General features: G+C 49.0%; 2 protein-coding genes across 3 annotated transcripts in view; one reads left to right on the forward strand and one right to left on the reverse strand.

The window, feature by feature from the left end:
* LOC132493270 (forkhead-associated domain-containing protein 1-like) overlaps positions 1–24402 on the forward strand; it is a 146020-nt gene that overhangs the window by 99435 nt on the left and 22183 nt on the right. For both annotated transcript variants that reach the window (XM_060103621.1, XM_060103622.1), the window contains exons 3-6: positions 866–991; positions 1253–1357; positions 15308–15453; positions 24186–24260. In XM_060103621.1, coding sequence (XP_059959604.1) covers positions 15451–15453; positions 24186–24260 — 78 coding nt within the window. In that variant the 5' untranslated portion in view covers positions 866–991; positions 1253–1357; positions 15308–15450. The remainder of the gene's footprint in view (positions 1–865; positions 992–1252; positions 1358–15307; positions 15454–24185; positions 24261–24402) is intronic.
* On the reverse strand, positions 6458–9136 carry LOC132494223 (NUT family member 2G-like). Its single transcript, XM_060105230.1, has 2 exons — positions 9121–9136; positions 6458–7176 (listed from the first exon to the last, which is right to left on the reverse strand). Exons 1-2 carry the CDS (start codon positions 9134–9136, stop codon positions 6458–6460), a joined length of 735 nt encoding a protein of 244 aa, XP_059961213.1.

A 24402-nucleotide genomic window follows, 5' to 3' on the forward strand; every position in this document is an offset into this window, starting at 1 on the left:
GGGTCCTGGGGAAGGAATCAGAAGTCAGAAGCAGGAGAAGAGCCTTTGGCCAGCAGGGAAGGGGGTGGTGAGGCCCAGGGCAGGTCCATAAAAGATCAGAGCATCTCAGTGCTTTAGGAGGAAGGGGCTTCAGAGGTGGGCCAGCACAGGCTGTGACGGAGGCTAAGCAGACTGGGAGGGGAGGCACTTCCGGGAGACAGCAGGGGTCTACTCCCTGCCCCTCATTGTTTGCTCGTCTCACTCTAATGAGGGGGTCAGTTCCCCTGCTCTGATGATTCGAAGTCTCTGCCGGCACCCACAGGACGGTGACTGAGGCCTCCACACTCCTCAGCATGGATCCCAGCTCCCACTCAGATCTGGGGCCACAGACACCTCTCCCACCCCCTGCTGGCCCTGTGAGCAAGCTGTTCTTGTGAAACGTGGTCATAGTTTGTTAGGAGGATCTGTTTTCTATGGGGATACAAACCAGTGTTGATACCAGAACACACACATGTCCAGCCATGGGTGCAAAGGGAAGGGACAGTAGTTCTGGGGTGTCTTTGCAGACCCGTAGGCCCCGAACGCCAGTCCCCACAGCCACAGCCAGATGGGTCCTCCTCCCTCAGTTGAATGAGATGCTGCTGCACAGAAATCCCACAAGTTCCACAAAGGGGCCCAACTGTCCTTTCCCTTATACACACCTTTAACGGGTGCCCCATGAATTTCCCCACACCCATTCCCCTTGTTGCATCCTCATTGGGATTAAGAGGTAGCTGCCTCCACCACTCTCCACATTGCAATAATCCCAGTGGAACTAGAGGATGCTCCCGCTACGATGAGGCAGACAGTCCTGTCTCCATGGCCAAGACTTTTCGTCTCTGGTCAGGCCACCCACACAGGAAACCCTGGATGAGCGGAGGGTCATCCCAGTGCCGTCGTCTGGCCACATGAGGAAAGCAGAGAGAAGCTCCATAATGACAAGGGCCGTCTCCAGGCTCCATCCTAGAAACTGGTGAGTGTCCAGAGGGCTGAAAGGCACAAGAGCAGCTCTGCCTCCCCAGAAGGTTCAGGGATGCAGAAGACGGTACAGATGCCCCAGAAGGGCCCTAGCCAAGCAGGCGTTAGAGAAGGGGCTGATGAGGGGTCCCTGGGGAAAGTGAGAGCTGTGCGTTCCCAGGGGCAGCCTGGGGAGTCCTTGTCTATGTGGAGGAAAGGTGTGGCCACCTGTAGACCCAGAGCTCCTGTGACCTCCCTCATCCTTCCTTCCTCTCAGGATCGCTCTCTGTGGAGCAGCTCAACACCAACAAGATGACAGTGGCCTGAGAGCATTTCCCACGAAAACGATCTTTGTTCACAATTTACATACATCACTCCAAAGGTCCTGCTCCCACCCACACCTGGCCACACCCACCTCCCCCACCTCCCTAACCCCCCACAATTCCTCTCCCCCTCCCCACCCTGGTGGTCCTGCCCCCCTCCCTTCCCCCCCCCCCCCCGCATCATCCAGGATCAGCACTGGGAGGAGGAGGAGCCCCTAGGCTCCCCAGGGGGCTGCCCTGGGGCCTCGCCCTGGAGGGCCAGCCCAGCTGTTCCCTACTGGCTGCAGTGCTTCTTCCTCCTCTTCCCACGCTTCTTTGTGTCAAACGCGTCACGCTTTCTCTTTCTCAGCTGTGAGGGGCGAGCCAGCCCCAGAGCCAAGGCTGGCCTCCCAGAGACGCCGAGGCCAGCCCCGGGGATGGGCAGCTTCTCAGCAGCGGCTGGGCGTCCACACAGAGCCCGCTTCCTGGACTTGGGAGCGGCTGGTGGAGCTGGGCTGAGGCCTCTTCTCTGAGAGGAGGGGGACTGGGGAGCACTCTTGGGCCCCCCAACCTCCAGAGGAAGCCAGGGTTGAGACATGCGCAGGACTGAGGGACATCCCGAAAGGCACCAGTATATGCTGAGAGTCTATGATGAAGACGCTTTGGAGCACCTCCTCGTTCTCACTGGACCCGTCCCTGGGCACTCGGGCCTCCCGAAGAGGAGAGGCCTTTCTGAGAACAGACGCATCCCTGGATCTCAGTAGAGGGCCAGTGCGCCTTTGACCCTGGGGAGGGGAGAGCCATACGGGCCGGAATATAGAGAACTCCTGACGTCCTCCAGAGGGAACAAAGACTTTGGGCCTGCACAGGGCAGTGTCTGTTTGGATGAGCCTACGAAGAGCCTCAGAATCAATCTCTGGTGGGCAGGCTTCATCACTGACCCCTAGATGGGGGTCTTGGTCGTGCCTCTGGGCACCTTGGCCGGCGTCGGACTCAGAAGGACTTGAGGCCATTCCGGGTGCACTGTGACTCGGGGCTGCCCGCACACCGTCGTCCTCTTTCAAGGCCAGGAGTCGTTTCTGCACCAGCTGGTAGGAGGGAGGAGGACAGTGACGGCTCCACACACACGTGTGAGAGGAGGAGCACTGGGCAGTGGGACAATGTCCCTGGGGGGGAGGAGGGGACGGGCGACCTCAGGACTCGAATCCAAATACAGACACTGGCAGCCTGCCATCCTCCTGCAACTGATTCCCAGCTTTGTGACCTTCCCTCCCCTCCCGGCTCCCTATCCTTTCCTTCCTTTCACCCTGCACTGCACCCACCCCAGAACGGGCCCTTCCCCATGCCAGGCGTCCCAGGCAGGGGAGGGATGGACAGCGCTATGTGGCCCTCCTGTTCTGGGGCCCTACCTCTCCCCTGTTCACTGGGGTCCCTCCGTGCCCTGGTCTTCTGGGTGTCCTTTGTGTCCCCTGTTCTACCGGGGATCCCACCCTCCTCTGGCTCCCCTGGGTCATCTGGGTTCCCCTGTCCCCTGGATCACCTGGGGTCCCCCTCCCGTGGGGTCCCCTGGCTCCCTGAGTGTCCCTCTCCCTCCCCTGACTCACTTCTTCGGGGGTGAGCCCTTCCTCCTGCTCCAGCTCCTTCTCTAGGGCCAAGAGATCCAGCTGTGGGTCTGGGGAAAGCAAATCTGCCAGGAATCCAGGGTGAATGACTGCCTCCACCTAGAACAGAAAGAAGAGGCTGTGAGCATCCTTGGCCAGGAGTGGCCTGTGAGACAAGAAGGCCAGGAGGGAAAGTGAAAAGCAGAGACCCACCCCACTCTCCTGCACAAGGCGGGGATGGTCAGCGCGCGCGCGCGCGCACACACACACACACACACACACAGACACGCAAACATGCACATACACAGTCACACACAAAAGAGCACATATACAGAGGCACAAACACAGACACAAAGGCATACACACAGATAGACACAAACATATACACACAAACATCTGCGTAAACCTCCCCTAACACCAGGCTCAGGAACAAGGAGCTGAGCTTAAGTCCCAACGGCCTGAGCAGAACCCAGATCTTGGGTGCTGAGAGTTCCATGCCCTGGCATCTTGCAGACCCCAGTCTCCAGGCCTAGCCTACTTTGGTGACAAAGTCCTCCTGGGAACACAGCTTGTCAATGTAGCTTAAGAGATCCGGGTCCGAGTAGGTGCCGTCCTCTTCCTGCTGCAGCTCATTTCCGTCCTCTCCCCATTCTGCATCTGAGTCGCCTGTGGCTGAGTGGACGGGCCCCACCAGCGCCTCCATGATGTCCACATACTCCCTCACAGCCTCAGGTGGAATCTCCTCGGGTGCCTTGGGCTCCGGGGGTCGCTGGGACCTGTGTGGCTTCGGGTGGGAGGGCTGGGCCCTGGGGCCGGACATCCTGGGAGCACAGGCTGAGGCAGAGCAGGAGGAAGGGAAGGAAGGTGAGGGGCTCCCGGTCCAACTCCTGACCACCGAGCGCACGCTGGTGAGGGCATTGTTGGGGGACATTGATGTGGGTGTGGGGGTTCAGGGCCACCTGAGGCTTCATGCACAGTTGGAGGGGGGAGGTAAGGGGGCATCTAAGAGAGTCACATGTAAGGAAGTGGGGAACCTCCAATTTTCCAGGGGTGTCCCCATCAAGCCCACTTCTTAGGCAGACTTTGTGTGCAGGCCTTTGACAGGGAGGCGTGAGAGAAGTTACAAAATTGACCAAGTCAATACCCCGTAGTGACAAAGGGCATCTGAGACCCCACCCCCCCACCCCCCGCCTCGGTGGCTGTTTTGCTTGAAAGACCAATGCCCCTGTCTTGAAGGAAGATGATCCACATGGGAACAGTGGCCAACCCTGGGGCCCTGTTAACCTGTGCGTTCAACTCCAGTGGGAACCTGGGTGGCTGGCTGAAGGCCCACTTTCAGGGCTGGGGGCCCCCGAGGATCCAGCTTCGGTGGGGCTGGAGGAGGCAGGCCCTGCGCGCACTGCATCCACTGCAGCTGCTGAACCTGCATCTCCTCCTCGGCCTCAAATTCCGTGAACCTGGGGGGTGACGGAGGCACAGGCCACCCTGAGAAAATGGCCTGGGTTCTGGAGCCCAACGAAGGCAGCCAAGAATGAGGGATTGGGAGAGGATGTGCCTTGGGGCTGTCAAGGCCCTGTGAGGTGCTGTCCACAGCAGAGAGCTGCTCCTGGAACTGATACAAGATCTGGGACCCTTCCTGCCTCACCAGCACTGGAGAGCATTCAACAGCATAGAGCCAGGTCGCTGCATTGAACCAGGTCAACGGGACACGTGGCTGACCCAGGGGGCACCCTCCTCATGCCCCCCATCCAGAGCCACATGAAGGGCTGACAGCCAGAGGCTGGAACAGGCATGTGTTCCCCACAGGGGTCCTTGCCCAAATCCAGGACCCTGGGTTGGGACTGAGAGTTCTGGAACGTAGACCTGGAGACAGGGCTCAGGAGAGGCTGGACGATGTGGATGCTGAGCTTAGAGGACAGGCCTTCCTTTCCTCTGAGAGGTGCTTGTTTGTTTCGTTTTGTTTCTTAAACCAAGGGGATTACCGTGGAGCAAACACTGGAAGGGCCAGAGACCCTTGGGCTGATGACAGCTGGCTTCCCCAGCCTCTTGAGGGATGCCAGGGTACCCACTCAGGCCACTTTTTGTGAGGAGAGGGGGTCCCAAATCTATGTCAGTGGCCGCCAGCCAGCCACCACTAAGGAAGCAGCAGGCTGGCGGGTGGAGCTCTTTCCCCGGCCCAGCCCATATGGCCGGAGTTGGACCCCTACTGGACTCACAGCTTCACCCTGCCCCGTCCTGAGACCTTCATGTGAGGGCAAGGGTAGGTCAAACTCGGGGGAGGGCAGAGCTCGTGGTGGAGGAAGGACAGAAGACCCAAACTCTCAAGGTGAGGGAGGGGTTTCTGGAGGACTGTAGGGCCTCTGGGCTGCGGGCCCCCCGTTCCGAGCGACAGCCCTTCTCCTTTGTCCTCTCTGATGAGCACCCCCACGGCCAGACCCTGCCCTCACCCACTCGCCTCACCCTCCACGCAGCCCCTGGGCCCAGGACGCTGACTCACTTTTGCGCCATCTCGTAGTAGATCATCCGGTCAGAGTTGCTAATGTGCTGCCATTCCTGCACGGCCCTGCACAGTCCCTCCTCCAGTGTCATGGTGGGCTTCAGGCGGGCCAGGGATCGAAGCGCTGGGCTGTAAGCACTCGGGGTCAGTCTCTGTGCCCAGCCCAGCCCCCACCTGCCTGACACCACCCACCAATGTGGACCACACATCACTCAACACAGCATGACTGAGCAACAGGAGAGTGAGAGGCAGGTGTCCGGGAGAGCAGAGACAAGCCTTCCCGGCTACGGCTGTCACCACCTCACACTCCCTCGAGGATGACCATCCACTCCCAGGCTAGAGCTGGGACACTGTGCCTTGGGGAGCTCTTTTCCTCTTCAAGGCTGCCTTTTCATAATAAAAATCACCATCATCAATGAGGCGTGGCATGTGCCAGGCAATCTGCTCACACTTCATAGATTAGCCCAAGGAGTCTTCTGCACGGTCCTCTGAATGAAGTGTGATTGTCCCCTTTTTACGAGGGACCGGAGGTTTAGGATGGAAATGCCTGCCACGCTCACAACTCTAGTGGGAGAGAGCCCATGCCCTTAGGAGAGCTCTACCATCACCCTGTTCCTAGTGGAATTCTCCACATCAACAAAGTCGAGGCGTGCATGAAGCGCTCTCCTGGGCCCCGCGCTCCTCCCCCTTCTCCGAAGTGACCTCCCCCGGCCACGTACACTCAAGTGCTGTATGAAAGGAGACGTCAGCACAGGAGAGTGTGGCATCCACTCCTTGGCTCCTCAACTTACACCACGACCCTCTCTGACTGCAAGTCTTCAGGCCATATTACCAGGAGAATCATGGAAGAGCAAGCTGGCTAGACTCACAGGGGGGTGGGGTCCGTTGAGATAAGGCACATTTCAGTCATGATGTCCTGGACTGGCAGGCTCGCCCGTATGACCGACAATGTGCCTTCTCATGGCGTGGACATCGCCCTCACACCTCGCTTCCAGTATCCCTAGAAACCTAACCTGCGAGTCCATCCCCAGTTCCTCTTTATCTAAGAGCTCCGATAAGCTCATGACCCCCTGAGCGTTCACTCACATGAGAAAGCAGGAAAGAGCTTCCGCATCAGGACTCTGGGGAAGGTGTCTCCGGGCCAGTGGCTTGAGGCGCTGCCACCGTCGGAAGTGACTGCCCACGCTCTGGTGGTCAGAGCAGTCCTCCTGCGAGGCGTAGGGCTGCTTGGTGTCCAGGCTGCCCTCCCTGGAAGTGCCGTGTGGCCATGGCCCAGAGTTCACCGGGCGAATGTTAGGGGCCATCTGGGCAGCTGGTGGTGGAGCTTGAGGAGGAAAGCCTGGGGTCCAGCCTCCCCTGCCAGCCTGAGTAACCCCAACAGCTGGAGCAGTCACAATGGTCTCCATCGCAGGGGTGGCTAAGAATATGGGTGCAGGACATGCAGCACTCCCGCTGAGGGCCCCTGGAGCGCTCCAGTTGAGGGGGCCCTGAGGAACGATAAAGGTCGGAGTCTGGGGGGCCTGCACTGGCCTCCCTTGTGACCTGACTCGGACAGTGAAGTTGCAAGCCCCAGGGGCACTGGGGCCACGGCCACCAGTAGCCACCAAAGGCGTCCTGGGGAACGCCGGCAGCAGCAGGCCGCTGCCGGGAGGGAATGCGGGGGCGATGAGAGGTGGCAGGTGCTGCTCCCAGGGGGGCCAGTGCTGGGCGCCAGGAATGGGTGGAGGAAAGGACGCTGCCATGAAAGTAGACAAGGAGGCACCGGGGTTCATGGGGACATCCGTTGCCAGCAGTGCAGATGCTGTTGAGGCAAAGGAAAGGAGTGAATGGAGGAGGAGAATGGGCAAGTGGGACTGAGGCTTTCTGCGGCATCAGAGTGTAAATCTCCACAGATGAGAGACTCTTGGACAAGGGAAACTGCAGCGTGCAAATGTCTTCAAGTGATTTTCATGCCCTGACCTCCAGTTGAGAATTATTCCACTGGTGACCCCACGCCCATCCACCAAGCTCCCTGACCCCTGCCTGCCGAGAAGAAATTGCCTCAGCAAGCACTCACTTGGAGAGCCTCCCTAAGGCACACCCTGGCACCTAAGCCTCACAGGCTGTCTCCCAAGACCTGGAGCTGTGTGGACATCCGCTCTGTGAGAAATGCCCCTCAGCCGGCGTACTAGCAGGTAGGGGCCTTCTGCAAGGTAAGTTCTAGGCCCCCAAAGGCCCTTTGTGGACAGGCACTGTGTAAAATATTAGGGCCCCACCTCCTCCTCAGTCCTCCTTTTCCTGATGCTCAGTATAAATCCCCTCTTTCTTTCCTAGCCTCACAAAACAAAACAAAATGCTGAAAAATATCTCTAATGGAATCCTGATACAAACCCATGACACTGGCCCAGAAAGCACCTGCATCTCCGAACAACCCACAGCAGATACGTAACATGGGCCAGGTCCTGCCACCCCTTCCCCAGTGCCCAGAGTCACTGTCATCAGTCAGGAGTTCTGTTCCTAGGGGCTTGGGGTGGTCTGAGAAGTAGGCGCGTGTCCCTTAGATTCTGTCATTTCACAGACAGTGATGGCTGCAGTGGATTAAACAAGGGCCAGGGAATTGTCATGTTACATTGGTCGTGGGAGTATAGACTGCCTGTGGTCCTTCCCCTTCCAGCTCCCAATAACGGAGAGACAATCTGAGATGCAGGCATAAGCCAGATGCCATGGCGATCAAGTTGTCTGAAACACATCCCCGTTCAGGAGAACAAGGTACACACCATGGTGCACCTAACTCACCAGAACAGATGTCATAGGACGTTTAATAGTAACACAGAAGATCATCTTCCTGATCCTGGGCTACACTCCTTCCCCCTTTAAAAGAGGAAGCAGCCTTCATAGACATTCCACCCGAAGGAACCCCACTCCACATCTGTTCCCTGTCCATGAAGGAGTGACATGAAATAGGAACAACCTCTTCCTCTCAAGGCAGCCTGAGGGTCCACCATGAGATACTGGACAAGATGAAGTAGGTCTGAAGTACTGCCATTCCACAAAAGGAAGAACAATTCAGAGCAACTCAGGAACCTGAGCCCTCTCTTGGCTGAAGTTACACGTAACGGTTGCCCATCCCCTGTTGAATCCAAGGCAACAGTTACCTGAACTGACAAGTGAGCTCTGGGCTGGGAGGAGTGGACGAGGTGTGGGCTGCGGCAGTTAGAGTAACCCCCTGCCTAGCTCTCGGAGAGGACACTTCACTGCAGGTGTGGCCACACACAGCCCCATTGAATAGTTTTCTCACCAAGACCATCTCTCCCCACGGCCCCCTGAGATACAGTATGCTCCTGTTCAAATCCCTTTGAAAGATATGGTGAGGCAAGCTTCAGGTGCCTCAGGAACACAATACAGCTCTAGGCTTTCCTCATGACCCTCCCTGTGTCACCACCAGGACATCACACACATCCTTACACACACGTTTCAAAGTGGCTTGTCTCCCTTCTAGAAAGAATCAGACTGTCTGCTGCCATCCTTTCTCCATAGCCAGGGCAATTCCTCTTGATCCACCTGCAACGACCCCTCCTCCCCAGGGCAGTCTCAGGTTTCTTCAGCCTCCCCAGTCTCCCCAGGTGAAATGTCCTTGTGCGTCCAGTGCTCTGTTCTCCCTCTACTTCAGTCCAACTGTGTGCCCACAGTTAAGTGTAACGTGTGAACCTGAAGGATGTGAGGATGGCAGGGTCTCTGAGAACACACCCCCAGCCTATAGGCTTACCTCCTATTGAAGCCATCCTGCAGGCTTGGGCACGGACTACTGCTGCCTGGTAGCCTCAAGGAGAAAAGTCAAGACCAGGAGCCAGAGAGCGACCTGCTTCAGCAAACGCTCGGGATCCAAGTCAACGAGGGACACGTTTGAAAGTAAACCGGAAAATGCGGGCTGAACCGTTCTGCGGTGGGGGAGGGGCAGAGGGCACGTGGGTCGGGGTGGCGTGCGCTGGGGGGACATTCCACGAGGGCTCTGGCAGGTAGGCAAGGACCGGAAGTTCCTTCCACCTCCCACAGTGGCAACACAATTGGCGTGTGCCTTTTTAGGCAGTTTATAAACTGTTGTTTTGATTCACGGCACCGAGGTTGAACATGACAGTCCCTTCCTTTCACGTCTTTATCCATCAACCTAGATTTTGGGGTTTTTTTGTTTGTTTGTTTTTTTGCGGTACGCGGGCCTCTCACTGTTGTGGCCTGTCCCGTTGCGGAGCACAGGCTCCGGGCGCGCAGGCTCAGCGGCCATGGCTCACGGTCCCAGCTGCTCCGCGGCATGGGGGATCTTCCCAGACCGGGGCACGAACCCGTGTCCCCTGCATTGGCAGGCGGACTCTCAACCACTGCGCCACCAGGGAAGCCCTGGAGCTTTTATAATGAAGGAAAACTTAAATGATGTGCAACCAATAACTTCATACTAGAGGAATGGTGAGGCAAAATATTGTACCCAGGCACTCGAGAAAGGCAGGCTTCCTTGTTGCTTCCTCCCTTTGTTCAGTCATTCAACCAATTATTTACAAGATTCTCACTCATAATTCTGATACAGTATTTGAAGGACTCTTCTCAAGGCCACTGATACAAAAATTGCGCTGTGCAAAAATTAGCCAGTCCCAATTCTGCAGTCACTTTTGTAATACTTCAAAATCCTACACCCCACAGACAGAGAGAATCAAATTAGCCCAAATGTAATTTGGGAAGACCAGTCACAGAAGGGAATATCTAAAAGTCCTTTGGATCATGATCTCTGACTATTCCTGCACAGAAGGTGGGGGCAGGCATTGACTACTGAGAAAAAACAGCTCTGGACATGCATCACAAGCCTCAATGACAGTTCATCTTCCACTCAATCACGAAACATTAAAGAAACGAAGAGATACCATGTTTGTGTCTTGTGGAGTTTTCAAGTCTGCACTTGGAGGCGCTTAGTGCTGTTACATGTGAGGGGTCTTCAGAGGCATCCTGTTGAGTGAGAAATGCTCTAATCTTGCATTTGACCAGAAAGCGGATCTGATGATTGAAGTTTGTTTGGGAAGTATTACAAAGTCAGGTCAGTAAGTTGATCCCGCTACTATTTTTGTTGTTGTTGTTGTTGTTGTTGTTTTATTTTATTGTCAACTGAAATTCTGCAAGATATTATAAAAAAGGAGGGAGGGAAAATAAAATTGTTCCCATACTACCTGTTGAAATTGGCCCAGATTGTCAACTCTTTCTCAAAATTATTTTTTAAAAAAACCCCAAAACCGTACAAAGGAAACACCTGTGAACACTGAGAAAAAATATTCTAGTAGAGTAAATGCGTTGGAAAAACTCTGGGAACGGAATCAGGAGACAGTATCTTAAGAGTGTTTCCCAGGTCTGAAATTCTTTGCTAGCATTGTTTTTTAACGGAAACTTGAGGTGTGCTAGGAAAAAGGACCTACTGTTTTTTGAAAGGCATTAACAAGAACCAAGGAACGGCAGTCCAAAGGGCATGAAAGTACTTGCCCCAATTTGAGGCTACTGTGCTTACAGCGGAGCTCTCCAGAACTCTTTGTAGCTAAGTGCATGGGTTTCACGAGTGCAATATAAAACTCACGAGTGCACATTTCCCAAGAGCTGGTTTTAAGAAGAGACCGTCACGAAGGTTCCCAGCGAGGAGCGTCGCCAGAGAAGTTCCGCAGCTTGCCCGACCCTCCATTTCTGTCCTCTCCTGCAGAGACCTCCTAGGCCCGCGCACCCCGCTGCACGCCCGCGCACGCCTGTGCACGCCCACTGGGGCGGGGCTCTCGGGCACGCGAACCGCCGTCCTCCAACAGCTCCCGGCGTCTGCTGGGGCAGTTTGCTCCGGAAGACAGGAGCGCATGCACGAGCGCGGAGGGTGGGGCTTCAATGGGTGTCCGGCGTGGGAGGGGCCTGCCATGGCGGCCTGTAGAGTCAATTCTAGGAATCCTGAGGTAAGGGGTACGGGGACTTTTCACCCCTCAGGTGTCACTGCTCTGCACTGTTGTTCACCCTGTGGGATATTTGTGCCCTTGTCCATGTAAGGAGACTCCCCACAATGTGGATTCACGCCCCCATAGAGCTCGATTCCCTTGAGATGTTTACCCCAGGATTATTGGCACCACTGGGGAGCCGGCTGCATGAAGGGTTCAGTGATTGCGGGGCCTACAGTGGGGGCTAAATAGTGTGTGCGAGCTATTAAACAGGTGCCGTTCTAGTCTGCGCGTTGTGAAGAGTACAAAAGCTAGAGGGAAGTTCTTGTGAGTTGAAAACCCTCATCTGGTTCCGAAGGTGTAGCTCAGGTGATTGGAAAATGAGTGAAGATGGAAGGAACACACTCATCGTTTCACTAGTGTCTTCCTTCTTATCATAAAAACATCAGTCAACACTTACGTTCAAACTGCATTCTTTTGTCAGTGATGCGAGCAACTTTGCTGAATGTGGTAATAAACATGTATTTGTAGTCTGGTGTCAAATCATGATTGATTTGCAAGCATAGATGGGGTCTGTACATACTTAATTGGTTGGTGGGAATCTGATATGTAGTCAAATGTGTGGGTTGGTTTTGTCTGTGGATATTTGTGTTTGAAGGGAGGTCATGCCTGTGTTTTTGTGAGAGTGTGTAAGAGTGAGTGTTGTATTTGGAGGGTGTTGAGATGTGACGCAGGCATACTCAAGGAGTTGGTGGTTAGGTGTTTGTAATTTGGTGTTTGGGGAATATGTTTACATGTGTTTTTTTCACCCCTGAATTTGGGGATTTGTGTGTGTGTAATGGTGGATTTGGAAGGATTATCTGCATATGCATAAGGGCAATGTCAGGAAAAGTAGTGGTGTATGTTACTTTGGGTGTCCAGTCTGTTAATTTTGTATATCTGGGGAATGTAGGCTGATCATTTGTGTATTCAGGGCATGTTGTATGGTTATGGGGTGTTTGTGGGTGTGCATTTTCAGGAGCTGTCTATGTATATTTGGATGTGTAGAGGGCAAGTCTGTGACTATTTTATGGGGCTGGTGGATGTTGAATGTGTAGGTATGTTGTGTTTGTATGATCGTGTATTCTGCAAGATGGCAGAGTTCATTCTGTGTGAGAGGTTGGGAATATGGGGTTATGTATACGCCAGTAGTGTGGTACTGTATGTGTATTTGGAACAAAGGGCGTATAGGGTGACATTATTGCCTATTTGTAGTGTACTGGGTAATTGTGGTTCTATTTGGGACTTGTGGAGAGTTGTGTGTTAAATGAGTTTGTGTGTGTATTCAAGGGGCATGGCCACTTGGAGGAGTATTTGCTGAGGCTGTGCATTTGTAATTTTCAGTAGGAGCCTCTTAGGCTTATGTATTTTGGGAAGTGAGTATATGTGTATCTGATAGAGAGGTGGGGTTCTATGTTTCTACAGGGACGATGGACAATTGCATTTGTATGTATTAGAAATATGTGATACGGGTATTTGTTAGTACTTACATATGTGTGAGCTGGCTCCTGATAGCTAGGGATAATTTGATATATGGAAGTTGTTTCATAAATGGTTTGCTGGAGATATTTCCATGTATCTTACTTGTGTATTCTAATCCGTGTGCGTGTCCATCATCAGGTGCATGTATTATCAGAGTTTGTTCATAAGGTATGGAGTTGTTAGGAGTATTCAAAGTGTATTTCTTTGGAGAACGCTAGGGTGTTTATACATGTGTTTGGTAGGAGTAAGAGGTGGTCTGTCTTTATATTCAGGGTAAGGGTAGAAATATATATATGTACACACACACACATATACAGTTTGTATGTTGGAGTAGTGGTGGGGAGCTTGTATTCTGGAGAGGTAGCATAATGTGTAGTGTTTGGGAGGGGATCCATATGTTCAGGGGTTAGGAATATTTGCATGTGTGTGTCCATAGGTGTGTGAGAATTGTGTATGTATCTTAGTAAGACTGCAGAGGTTGTCGGTGTTTTTCTGTTTTGAGTGTGTCTGAGCATTTGGGGTGTATACTCATGAGTAATTTGTGGATGTGTGTATTTGTGATTTGTGAGTGTAGCAGGAGGCTTAGAGTCCTCTGTGTGTCTATTTCAAAATGTAATGCCTGAAGAATTTAGTGGTGTTGCTTGTATGTGTGTTCTCAGTATTAGTGAGGTGGACTTACATGTACACTTGACCCTTGAACAACATGGGTTTGAACCACATGGGTCCACTTATAGTGGATTTCTTTTTCAGTAAATACTACAGGACTATTACAGGATCCATGGATGCAGAGCCACTGCATGGAGGATTGGCGCCCTAACCCCCAAGTTGTTCAAGGGTCGGCTGTATTTGATAAGTATAGATTATTTGTCTGTGTGTGTTTTTGAGTTCCTGGGGCTTCTGAGGTATGTATTCTGTGGGATGTGAAAGTTTAGTTTGTGTGTTTGGAAACCAGTAGGCTGTGTAGGTTATGTGTGTGTGCAGGAATCTTGCAGTATATGTATTTTAGGGGTGTGGGATTGCATATGGGTCTTTTTTTGGGTTGCACATGAGACAGTTGTGTACTTGGTGACCCTGTGTGCTTAGGTACTCAGTGTGTACATCTGGATGGCATATTGGTTGCACATGTTTGTTTTCAGGCCCATGTTGTGTGTGTATATATAGTTGTGAGAGTGGAATGTGAATATTCAGGGTGAGTAAGGTTTCATCTGTAAAAATTTAGGTAGTAAGAGGTGGTCTGTTTGTGTATTTATTCAGGGTGAGGGTGTGTGTTCAGGAGATATATATATATATATATATATATATATATATATGTACAAACACAAATGTATCTGTGGTATCCTTTTGGTTATATATCTGTGGTGGGAGTTGAGAGTTCTCCTTGGGGTGTAAGTGGATTCTGTGCACATATTCACAGGAAAAGTTATGGGATGTGTCTTGGGAGAGTCAGTGGTGCATATCTCTTCCCAGCTGTGTGTTTAGTGATGTCAGGTGGGTAGCTTAAAATTGGTCATGCTGGGAATATTTGTACCATGTAGATACCATAAGTGAAGTCTTTCCCGCCTTTCTCGGAGAGCTTTTTATCAAGCACTTAGCAGCGTACCATGTGCTAAGTGTTTGTGTTTGGATTGTGTATGTATGAAGCAAGAATATTTGGGCATCGGTGGGTATGTATGGGACCCTCATGTGAATTGTGAGTGGGGTATCTGGGGCTATGGGCCCTTGTATATGTGCATTGACCCTGGTAATTGTGAATCATTGCATTGCTCCTATCAGGTTGGTCTGTTCTTTAGGGCCAGAGAATCCCCATAAATGTTGTTGATTCCCAGTAGAAATCATGCAGATGGATACAGGGGTGTCTGTACCTTAGGCAGGTGGACACTCCTTCAGCATTTGTGTGGTCCTAGCACCTGGGTCCCTAGAAGGGGGCGCCTGGTGGACAGATGGCCATGCAGAGCAGAACCTTCACAGGTGTGTTGTTGGCATGACAGGCAGCAATCAGAAAGTCATGGGGCTTCCTGGATAGGAGGTCAGATGACCAAGGGCTCTCCCAGGAAAACCCCCTGAGAATCAGTTGGACAGCTACAGGCGTTCCTGGCTCTTCTGTGGCACAGCGGACGTGCAAGGACACCCTCCACATGGGGTCCAGAGCCATGTGTCCCTGAGCCCAACTGCCCCAGGGTGGTGGGAACTGTTGCATATCAGGCTGGTCAGCTGTATCACTAGGTCTCAACCAACCTGTCTCATGGAAACCTAAGTCCTCACGGATAGGCAGGACCTCTAGGGATCACTGAGCTGACAAGGACAGAGGTAGGGAGGCTTTGTCACTGAGGGAGAGTTGGGGACTGAGACCTGGAGAGCCTGGGGAGTCCCACTCAGGAGATACGGCTCTGATGTTCCCAAACCCTTTAGACATGTTCTCTGTTCTTTTCTGAAGGCTCAAGATGCTTCTAGCAGTGGGAAGCTTATCTCAGTTTCATGTTTCTCTGATAGGATGAACTGACCCTTTTATTCACTCTTCCACATCGAGCTGCAAACCCATCAGAGGGAACCATGTGATCGTTGTAGCCACCAGCTGACCCCACAGCCACCTTGTGCCTCCCTTGGACCCACCCAAGCATTTCTGAGCCTTCTTTATGGTGAGTCTTGTGGCCTTTTCTCCCTCATTGTGACTCCTCCTGCCAATAAAACATGCTGTGAATGTTAACAAAAGGAAACCTGCACTAGAATTGGAGTCTGGAAGGCCCGTAGAGGGAGCTCTCATGCCGTGCCACTCATCATCAATTACCCCAACAGGAAGAGGTCATTTACTGACCCCAAAGAGGAAGTGCAACCACTTTACTACCCCAGCTGGAGGAGGGAAGACTTCCTTCCTGGCCAGCAACAAGAAATAGAAAATAGAAATAGCTAATAGAAAATTCCGCAGTTTAGCCAATGAGACGCCGTTGTCACCTGAAGTTTTACTTTCCTCCAGTGAACTTCCATTTTTTCCCTTGATGATGACTTTCTTTCCTTGTCCCACCCTCCTTACTATACAAGTCTTCTGGGACTTCCCTGGTGGTCCAGCAGCCAAGACTCCGCGCTTCCAATGCATGGGGCATGGGTTTGATCCCTGGTCGGGGAACTAAGATTTCCACATGCCATGTGGCCTGGCCAAAAAAAAAAGAAAGCCTTCCATGTTGTGTAACCCGTTGGAGTATCTCCCTTTCTATCAGATGAGATGCTGCCTGATTCATGAATCGTTTAATAAGGCCAATTTATTCAAAATTCAAAGTAAATCTTCCAATTTACTCCGTTAAATTTTGTTTTTTAATACATTGGGGGTATGCAGAGGTGGCCACTAACAGTTTAATATGTATCCCTCCAGAAATGTTCTGTAGAAAAATATGTATGTGCACTTTTCTAAAATCCACTCTTATGATTGCTACTGCTAACAAGATGATTTTATGATTAAATGCTTATCTTTTTAAAAAGAAAAAGGTAAATATATTGGTGGCAGTGATGGGATCTGAAGCAAATTTCTGATAACATCTGGGACAAGGAGAAACAGGTGTGGTGCCCACAACTCCTTTGAGTTCACTGTCTTTCTGGCCATTCCTGAAGGTTGTTGGTAAGCTCCTCTTGGTTTGAGCTCCATTCTCTTTGCGTTTGTGCTCCCAATCTAACTGGCTTTCCTTTACAGGGCAGGTCAGTTTGGCTGGTAGAGGATTTCCCTGAGGCCAAACCCCTAGCGTTTCAGATGGAAATTCCCAGGACACAGTAACATCCCTTGGTGATTGCCAGTATATTTTTGAGTGGTAAACCACAGCCCCTAATTTGTTCCCTGGATTCCACACTGCGCACTGCTGACAGTGTAGTCTGCACTTGCCCATCTGTTTGGAATCAGCCCCCAGTTTCCATGCTTGGAGCTGTTGGTGGCGGCTGTAGTTCTCCATTTTGTTTGGAATCCGTTTGCAGTCCCCCTTCCTTGGGATTTGCCGTTTGGATCTTTTTCCTCAGTCCAAGGATCCCTGGGGATCGGTGGTGGTGCATACCAGGCCTTCTTTTGTCCAGGACATAGTAACATCTCTTTGTTACTGCTGATATATTAAGGTGCGGGTTTTTTGTGTGTTCTTTTGGGTTGACAAAGGCTAGCTAAGGAAATGAGATCCTTTATCGCCAAAGAGTTGAGAATGCCAGCTTCTGGCACACCTGCTTATTTTATATTTAAGAACTATGGTCCTGGAGGTTGTAGATATTTAGAAAGATGGAAAAATTATACTAATATTGGTCTAGAATTACAGTGGTCATTGTGGGGCATGTTCCAGTTAGAGAAGATTGTACATTTAAGGAAAACACTAGAGAACAAGGGTTCACAGATTGCACAGGGAGAATGAGATGCCTGCTTTACTTGGTATGTAAAAGTTTACAGAAGGTTTCAAGATTCCAAAATAGCTTCGTTTAGAGACTTAGAACAAAAAGCTGATGAAAAATTAAAGAGACAAAAGGTACCTGAAACAGAAGACCATAGGACGGATGTGACTGCAGATTTAACTCCTACTGTCCCCCCCTTTCCTTTTTCACCTGAGTACTCTTGTTTTACTCATTTTCTGTCTGAAATACTTTTCTATTCCAAAAAGAATATTTAACAATTGCCATTTAAAGTAAAACTACCTGAGGTTGCAGGTGAGCCCCCTCAGGTGTCCTTTACCCCTTGGTCAAAGACTGAACTGAGAGCTGTAGTCAAAGAATTCTCTAAACCTTGGAGGAACCCCCAACATTTTTTAAAGACTTTAGAGTCACTGTCAGGGCGTATGTCCCCAAACTGCTAGATCTTTATCCACTTGTACACATGTTGGTAGGACTGGTGGAAGCCCCAGAATGGATGTGGGAAGCAAAATGACATAATCCCTAGGATGATATTCAAGATCCTCAACCTAAAAAGGCTTGCAGAATAACAACTAACCTTTTATAAGCTATTCCTAAAATCTTCCCTGCTCACACTTCGTCTATTATTAATTGGCCTAATAATGATTGCTCTATTATTCACTCATACAAACAAAAGAGGGGTGAATCTGTGGAAGACTTTAGAGCCAGTTTGGAAGCTCTCTTTTTACAGCAGTTGGTGTTCCAAGGAATAAAAAGGCCACTCAGCCTGCTTTAACTGCCCTCTTTGTAAGTGGATTATCTTCTGAGATTAGTGGATTGATAAAAGGGCAGAAAAGAGGGTGGGAGGCTATAGGCCTGACTGAACTCGTGACTATAGCTGAGCATTTTGAAAGGACCTTGGAGCAAGATCACAAACAGAAATCCACCAAGCTCATAGCCTTACAGTTACAACAGCTCTAAGGCAAGGGACACAAAATGACACCTGGGCCTCCCCCATTACAACCTCCTAGGGGTCCATGATCAATTTGATGACCCAAAGTTGATGTTTCATTTGTAATCAGTGAGGACACTGGAAAAAGAGGTGTCCTCAAAGGTCCTATGCAAACTCTTCACAAATGCTCTCATATCTGTCTCAAAGGGAGGGCCCCCCGTGACCCTCTCCCCTAGTTGGCAGAACTCCAGAGGTTCTCTGGTAAACTATTACCAGCAATGACTTTAAACAGCCCAGAGGAAAATATAATGAAAAACGGCCAAATTTTAGTTGATACTGGAGCTATGCTTTCTACTTTAAACCCCACTCTCATATTTTACTTTGAAATCTACATTAAACTCTAACCCTAACTGTAAACATAATTACCTAACCCTTTAACACCCTACCCCTAGCCCTAACCAGAGCTGTGCTTTCTACTCTAAATCCCACCCTCAAAGAACAACAGGTCCCTCTGAGTAAAGAGGATGTTTCCATAGTGGGAGTACCTAATACAGTTCAGAGAGAATTTTTATCTCAACCAAGATTCCTTTCTGCTATGCAGTATAGCCCCAGTTAATCTATTCAGTAGAGATCTCTTTTCTAACTTCAAAGGGCCAGTACATTTTGCCTCCAGTGGAGATCTCACCTTAAAATTTCCTGATCAACGTGAACCTGATCAGTTATGTTCCTTACAATCTGTCCTGGACCTAAAAGCGGAAGTTCAACAAAAGTTCCCTAATTGGATGGAGATGCCTGCAAATTTGGGGGCTACTTCTGACAGTGTTAACATGAGAAGAATAAAAAAATGCAAACCTATAAAGATTCAGATAGATGTAGCTAAACCTCTCCCTAGGTTTCCTCAACAGCTATTAAAGCCTGCGGTCATACAAGGTCCCGTAGCTATTGCAGAAGACCTAATTGCCCAGGAGGTAATCATTCCTGTACTCGTCCCTGCAGCATGCCAATCTTGCCTGGTTGGAAACCTGGCAGGACGGCGATTTGTCCAGGACTTGGGAGCTGTTAATAAAAATAGTTTTTCCCTGTTTTCCTGTTGTTCCAAACCTAGCCACCCTTGTGTCACAAGCTTCAACTGACTTGAAATGGTTTACAGTTGGAGACCTTTGTTCACCTTTCTTCAGCATCCCGGAGACCCAACAGCCAGTATCTACATGGCTTTACTTGGAACAATCAACAATATACCTGCACTTTTATGCCTCAAGGGTTCACTGGGACTCCTTCTTTTTTCCTCCCAAGTACTTCACCAAGATTTAAGTACCCTCTAGTTCCCTGAGAAATCAGCCTTTTTACCATATGGAGATAACCTCCTGCTGTACTCAGCTACTGTAAAGGTTCCATAAGGCATTCATAAAAGATTCCATTTATTTGCTGCAACAGTTAGCTGAGAAAGAACACAAAGGAAAAATTACAATTATCCGTAGACGCTGTTCATTACCTAGGACGTAATCTAAGCACTGAAGGAATGCAGCTATCTCCAGAGAGAATTAGGGTGATACAGGAACTTCCTAGGCTCACAACTAAGTGCTAGCATTGTGGATTTCTAGGTTTAGCTGGTTATTGCAAGCTCTAGGTTCCAAATTTTTCTGTTACCTCTTCCACTCTATGAACTTATTAAAGATTTAGTTCCTGAATCCTTTGCTTGGGAAGATAAACATAAGCAGGTTTTTATAAGGCTAAAACAAGCACTGCAAGAGCTGCCTGCCTTAGGGTTACCCAAATGATCAGGTTCAGGTTGATCCGGAAACTTTTTTTTTTTTTTTTTTTTTTGCGGTACGCGGGCCTCTCACTGTTGTGGCCTCTCCCGTTGCGGAGCACAGGCTCCGGACACGCAGGCTCAGCGGCCATGGCTCACGGGCCCAGCCGCCCTGCGGCATGTGGGATCTTCCCGGACCGGGGCACGAACCCGTGTCCCCTGCATCGGCAGGTGGACTGTCAACCACTGCGCCACCAGGGAAGCCCGATCCGGATACTTTAAGGTGAGATCTCCACTGGAGGCAAAGTATATTAGCCCTTTTAAGTTCGAAAAGAGATCTCTACTTAATAGATTAACTTTAGGTTATTCAAAACCTTTTCCTTTATTTGTGCATGAAAGGCATAATCAGGCTGCGCAGAACTGTGTGAGCATGGTAGTAAACATAGGCCTATTGCCTGTTACAGCACACAACTTGATTCAGTTGCTTTTGCCTGTCTCAGGTGTCTTAAGGTTATAGCCACAACTGCAAATTTAGTGGAAGCCTTGGCAGATTTGACTCTAGAAAATGAAGTTTATTTGCAAACTCCACACCTTGTCCACAGTCTTCTTAACGCTGAATTGACAACATTTCTCTGCAAGTATCCCTAGATGAACTTCCTGTGAAATCCTGCTTTCACCACCTCATCTTTAAACGTCACAACGTTCTCAATCCTGCTACACTACTCCCTCTGCCTCACAAAGGTGAGGGCCGTGACTGCCAGGTAACAGTGTCCCATGGGGATTCCCTGGTAGTCCATTGGTTAGGACTCCGAGCTTCCACTGCAGGGAGCGCGGGTTGGATCTCTGGTCGAGGAGCTAAGATCCCACGAGCCACATGGCGCGGCCCAAAACAAAAACAAAACAAACAAACAGAAAACAGTGTCCCACTTTGTGACACCGTGTCCTGAGTAAAGATGTTACCAAGTCCAAGCTTGCTCTGCTTGCCGCACGACAGGCCGTAAATCGGAGATGAGGTGTTGAGGCAAGGAATATGAGTTTATTCAGAAAGCCAGCAGACCGAGAAGATGGCAGAGTAAAGTCTCAAAATAACCATCTTATCGGGGTTTGGGTGCCAGTTTCTTTTATAATACAGAGATGGGGAGGAGATGAGGAGGTAAAGTAAGAAGGCCATAAGTTTTGCGAATAGCCCCTGGAATGGCCAGCCTCGGGGAGGAGATGTGTTAATTTCTTCTTAATTGTAGCCATCCACAGGTGGAAGGAGTCCATATGTTTCCCTGAACAAAGGCACTTTGGTTTAACATTCAGACAGAGGGACAGGGTTCCCCGAGGCAGGCCATTATGTACAGGAACAGACAGTATCCTTTTAGTGAACAAAAGCAGCAGAAGGCAAAGGTTAGAGTAAAAGGAACAGATCCCATGTGGAGTCCGATTTGGCTCTTCCCTGTTACAGTTCCCTACTGTCAATGTCCATCCCACAGTCTTGTGGATAAAAGGGGGTGACGGCCCTTCTATTGCGTCATCAGGTGGATCTTTCCGGGAGTGTCCACCATTGCTGCCAGTGTTCCAAACGTTGGGTTTTTGGTTTTTTTGTTCCTCTCTGGAAAGTGTCTCCTTTACACCTGTAGCCTTAAAAAAATATTCTCAGCCTAAAAGTTGAGAGTTACGATCTCTTTGATGGGGATTTTGAGGGCTTCAAGCCTGGGAGGCAGCATCTCCAGTTAAGGAATTCAGCACTTTTCCATGGACAGGAAGATGCCAGAGTCTGGGGTCACTGAAATCAGTCATTTGATGTGTGCCTCAGCTCTCCGGCGCCTGTATCCTATATTCTCATACCCTGAGTTTTGTCGGGGCTGCAGTCGCTAATGACTGATGTGTCAGGAAATATTCCATTTCTCAGATCCTCTCCTCTTGGTCAGGATTTTGACCGATATTTGGGAGACGTTTCAGCATCAAATTTTGTCCCACGGCGCTGGGAGGCTCATCCCAGGTCAGGGGAGAATTCTTGATAGGCCACTCCAGGTGCTAGTTTTTGGATTAGGCCCTACTGATAATTAAAGATCTTCTGGATCCTCTATCTAATTATGATCCAGGAGACATTTTCCCTTGTTGCTTCCTCCTGTACCTAGAATCACACTATTACAATTATTTCATGTTATAAATGTGGTCTATTTCCTCAAGATGTTTAGCCATTGAAGTATTGTTGGAGGCCTGGTTCCATACTGGGTACTGTAAGAGACACCAATCTTATAAAGTAGACAGGATATAAGTAATGCAGCTAGGAACGTTAACAAAGACACAGTACAGCAGGGAGACACAAAGAGCAAACAATCTGGAAACAAAGAACAATGATCAGTATAACTACTTGTAATCCAATTGCAATAGCGAGCGACCAGAGGTACCATAACTGATTTAGTGAGCCATCCGCTGTTTCAGTGTACCAGCAGTGCGGACTTAGACGTGCATGGCTTAATCTTTGAGACAAGCATATGCTACTGGCAGGATCACCCAGGTAGAGAGAAAAAGATAAATGTTTCAGTTCTGCTTACAAGGGTATAATTTAACAAATGACTGTAAATCATAATCAGTTTAAGGGGAGCGTTTTGCTTACACCTGGAAAACACAGATTGAAAACAGTCATTTTTCAGATAGAAACCATAAAAATTATAACCATAATTATAACCAAAATTATAACCATAATTATAACCCTTTTACCCAGGCATGTGCAACTAATCGTTTTTGTTAACAGCTTTATGAAGCCATCAGGTTTCCCATTAGAATTCTTCAAGTTCTTACCCAGTTCACCTTTATGGTTTGAAAATCAGAAACTTGTATTTATGCAAAGGTCCTTTCTATAAACCTTCTTGAAGAGGAAGCATTTTTGCAAAGGCATCAGAGTGAAACCATGACTGTGTACAATGGTGAAAGACTTAAGAAGGCACGTGTAAATCTGATTACAGTTCAATTGAGAAAGTAACGTGGTTACTGCGGTGACATGCAACACTTTCAGCTAATAAAGAGAATTCTGACTGGTAACATTTTACCAGGACATACCAAATTTTAGGAACTCCATATAATCTGTAGAATACCTGTGTCATTTGGCATACAATAGAACCTAAGAAGATTTATTGCTTATTTGACAACACTTCCCGTGTCATTCAACCTAATTAGTTAATATCTCTCTTTGGGGTGTTTCAGGGGCCCTTTGAAGCCCCCCAAAGTTAGCTAGAGGTCAAAGGAACTTCATTATAATTTGATTTGGGAAGTTTTGTCAAAAAAATAAGAAAAGGGTTTAAAACAGTCAGATAGGATCCCATGTCACTGTGAAACAATAGTTATTCACTTAGCCAAAGTAACAATAAAAGATTTCAAAGGCAAGTACAGAACAGATCTCTTAAAAGGTAGAAAAACTTAAAATCTGGTATCAAAGGCAGTCCAAAATCTTAAGAAACCTTGTCTTCTTAACAGAGAGAAAAGCGAAATTCAAGTTGTGCACCAGCTTACTTTTAAAATGTATTTACTCAATTAAACTTATTTTAAACTTAGTCCTGACCACGTACAGAACTGTTTTTTTCAGGGTCCACTTTCCATAAACCTTCTGTCACTTACTTTAGCACAATTCTGACTTTCAAGTGGTCAGATATCTGGAGAGATTAATTTTAGATAGACCTTCCTAAAAGATAAGTATTTTAAAAAGTTCACCTAAAGCTCTTACCTCATTTGCATTTTCTTTCCTTAAAAGTTTCTTCACATCAAGTTATTTCCTTGCTGACAAATTTGCAACAGATATAACAAGATTTTATTTAGCTTATATTAAACCTAGGCACACTAAAAGTATTATACTTAATGTTGATGACTCTAACAGCATGTCTATATTAATTAGATCAACAAACGAACGTTAATACCAGGTCTTAATTAATACTGAATATTTCCCAGTTCACATGAACCTGAAGCTCATGTAGCTCAGTTTCTCTTGTATTTAGAATAGTTTGGTGTGTAAGTGCTTACTTTTCTTTAAGCCAATTAAATAGAGCTCATCCACAAATCAACCTCAGCAATGTTATCCAAAGACAAAGACACATACAAGGACACAAACATACAGAGACGTCATGGTTGTCATTTCAGAATTTCAGCACTGAGTCAGGTACAGCCATGTGAAGCCCATCAGTTTACAAAAAGAGGTTGGATTCAAATTAGGTTTCTGGCAGATGGAACAAATCCAACTCACTTGTCTAGATGGCTGAATTTTTACAGAAAAGACACTTAGGTTTTTTATTTATCCTTGATAAGTCAGTTTCTAAATTACTTTACCCTCTTTCAAAAAGGTGCATTTTAGAAAGATGGCAGAGATGAGAGTTCCTGAGAAGACCAGAAAGGACATTTGCATCTCAAAGATACAGGCAAGTTTTTCCTAGGATGACTTTGTTTCCCTTTTGTTTAATATTTACAAGCCTCTTAAGATAAACAGGGAGGGTTTGGGGAGTGGTATCTATTGGAGAGTCAATCAACTCGTTCCCCACTGTCAAAGTTCCCCGGGGCTCC

Source organism: Mesoplodon densirostris, chromosome 7, assembly GCF_025265405.1.
Source record: "Mesoplodon densirostris isolate mMesDen1 chromosome 7, mMesDen1 primary haplotype, whole genome shotgun sequence".
In the NCBI taxonomy this organism is placed as follows: Eukaryota; Metazoa; Chordata; class Mammalia; order Artiodactyla; family Ziphiidae; genus Mesoplodon; species Mesoplodon densirostris.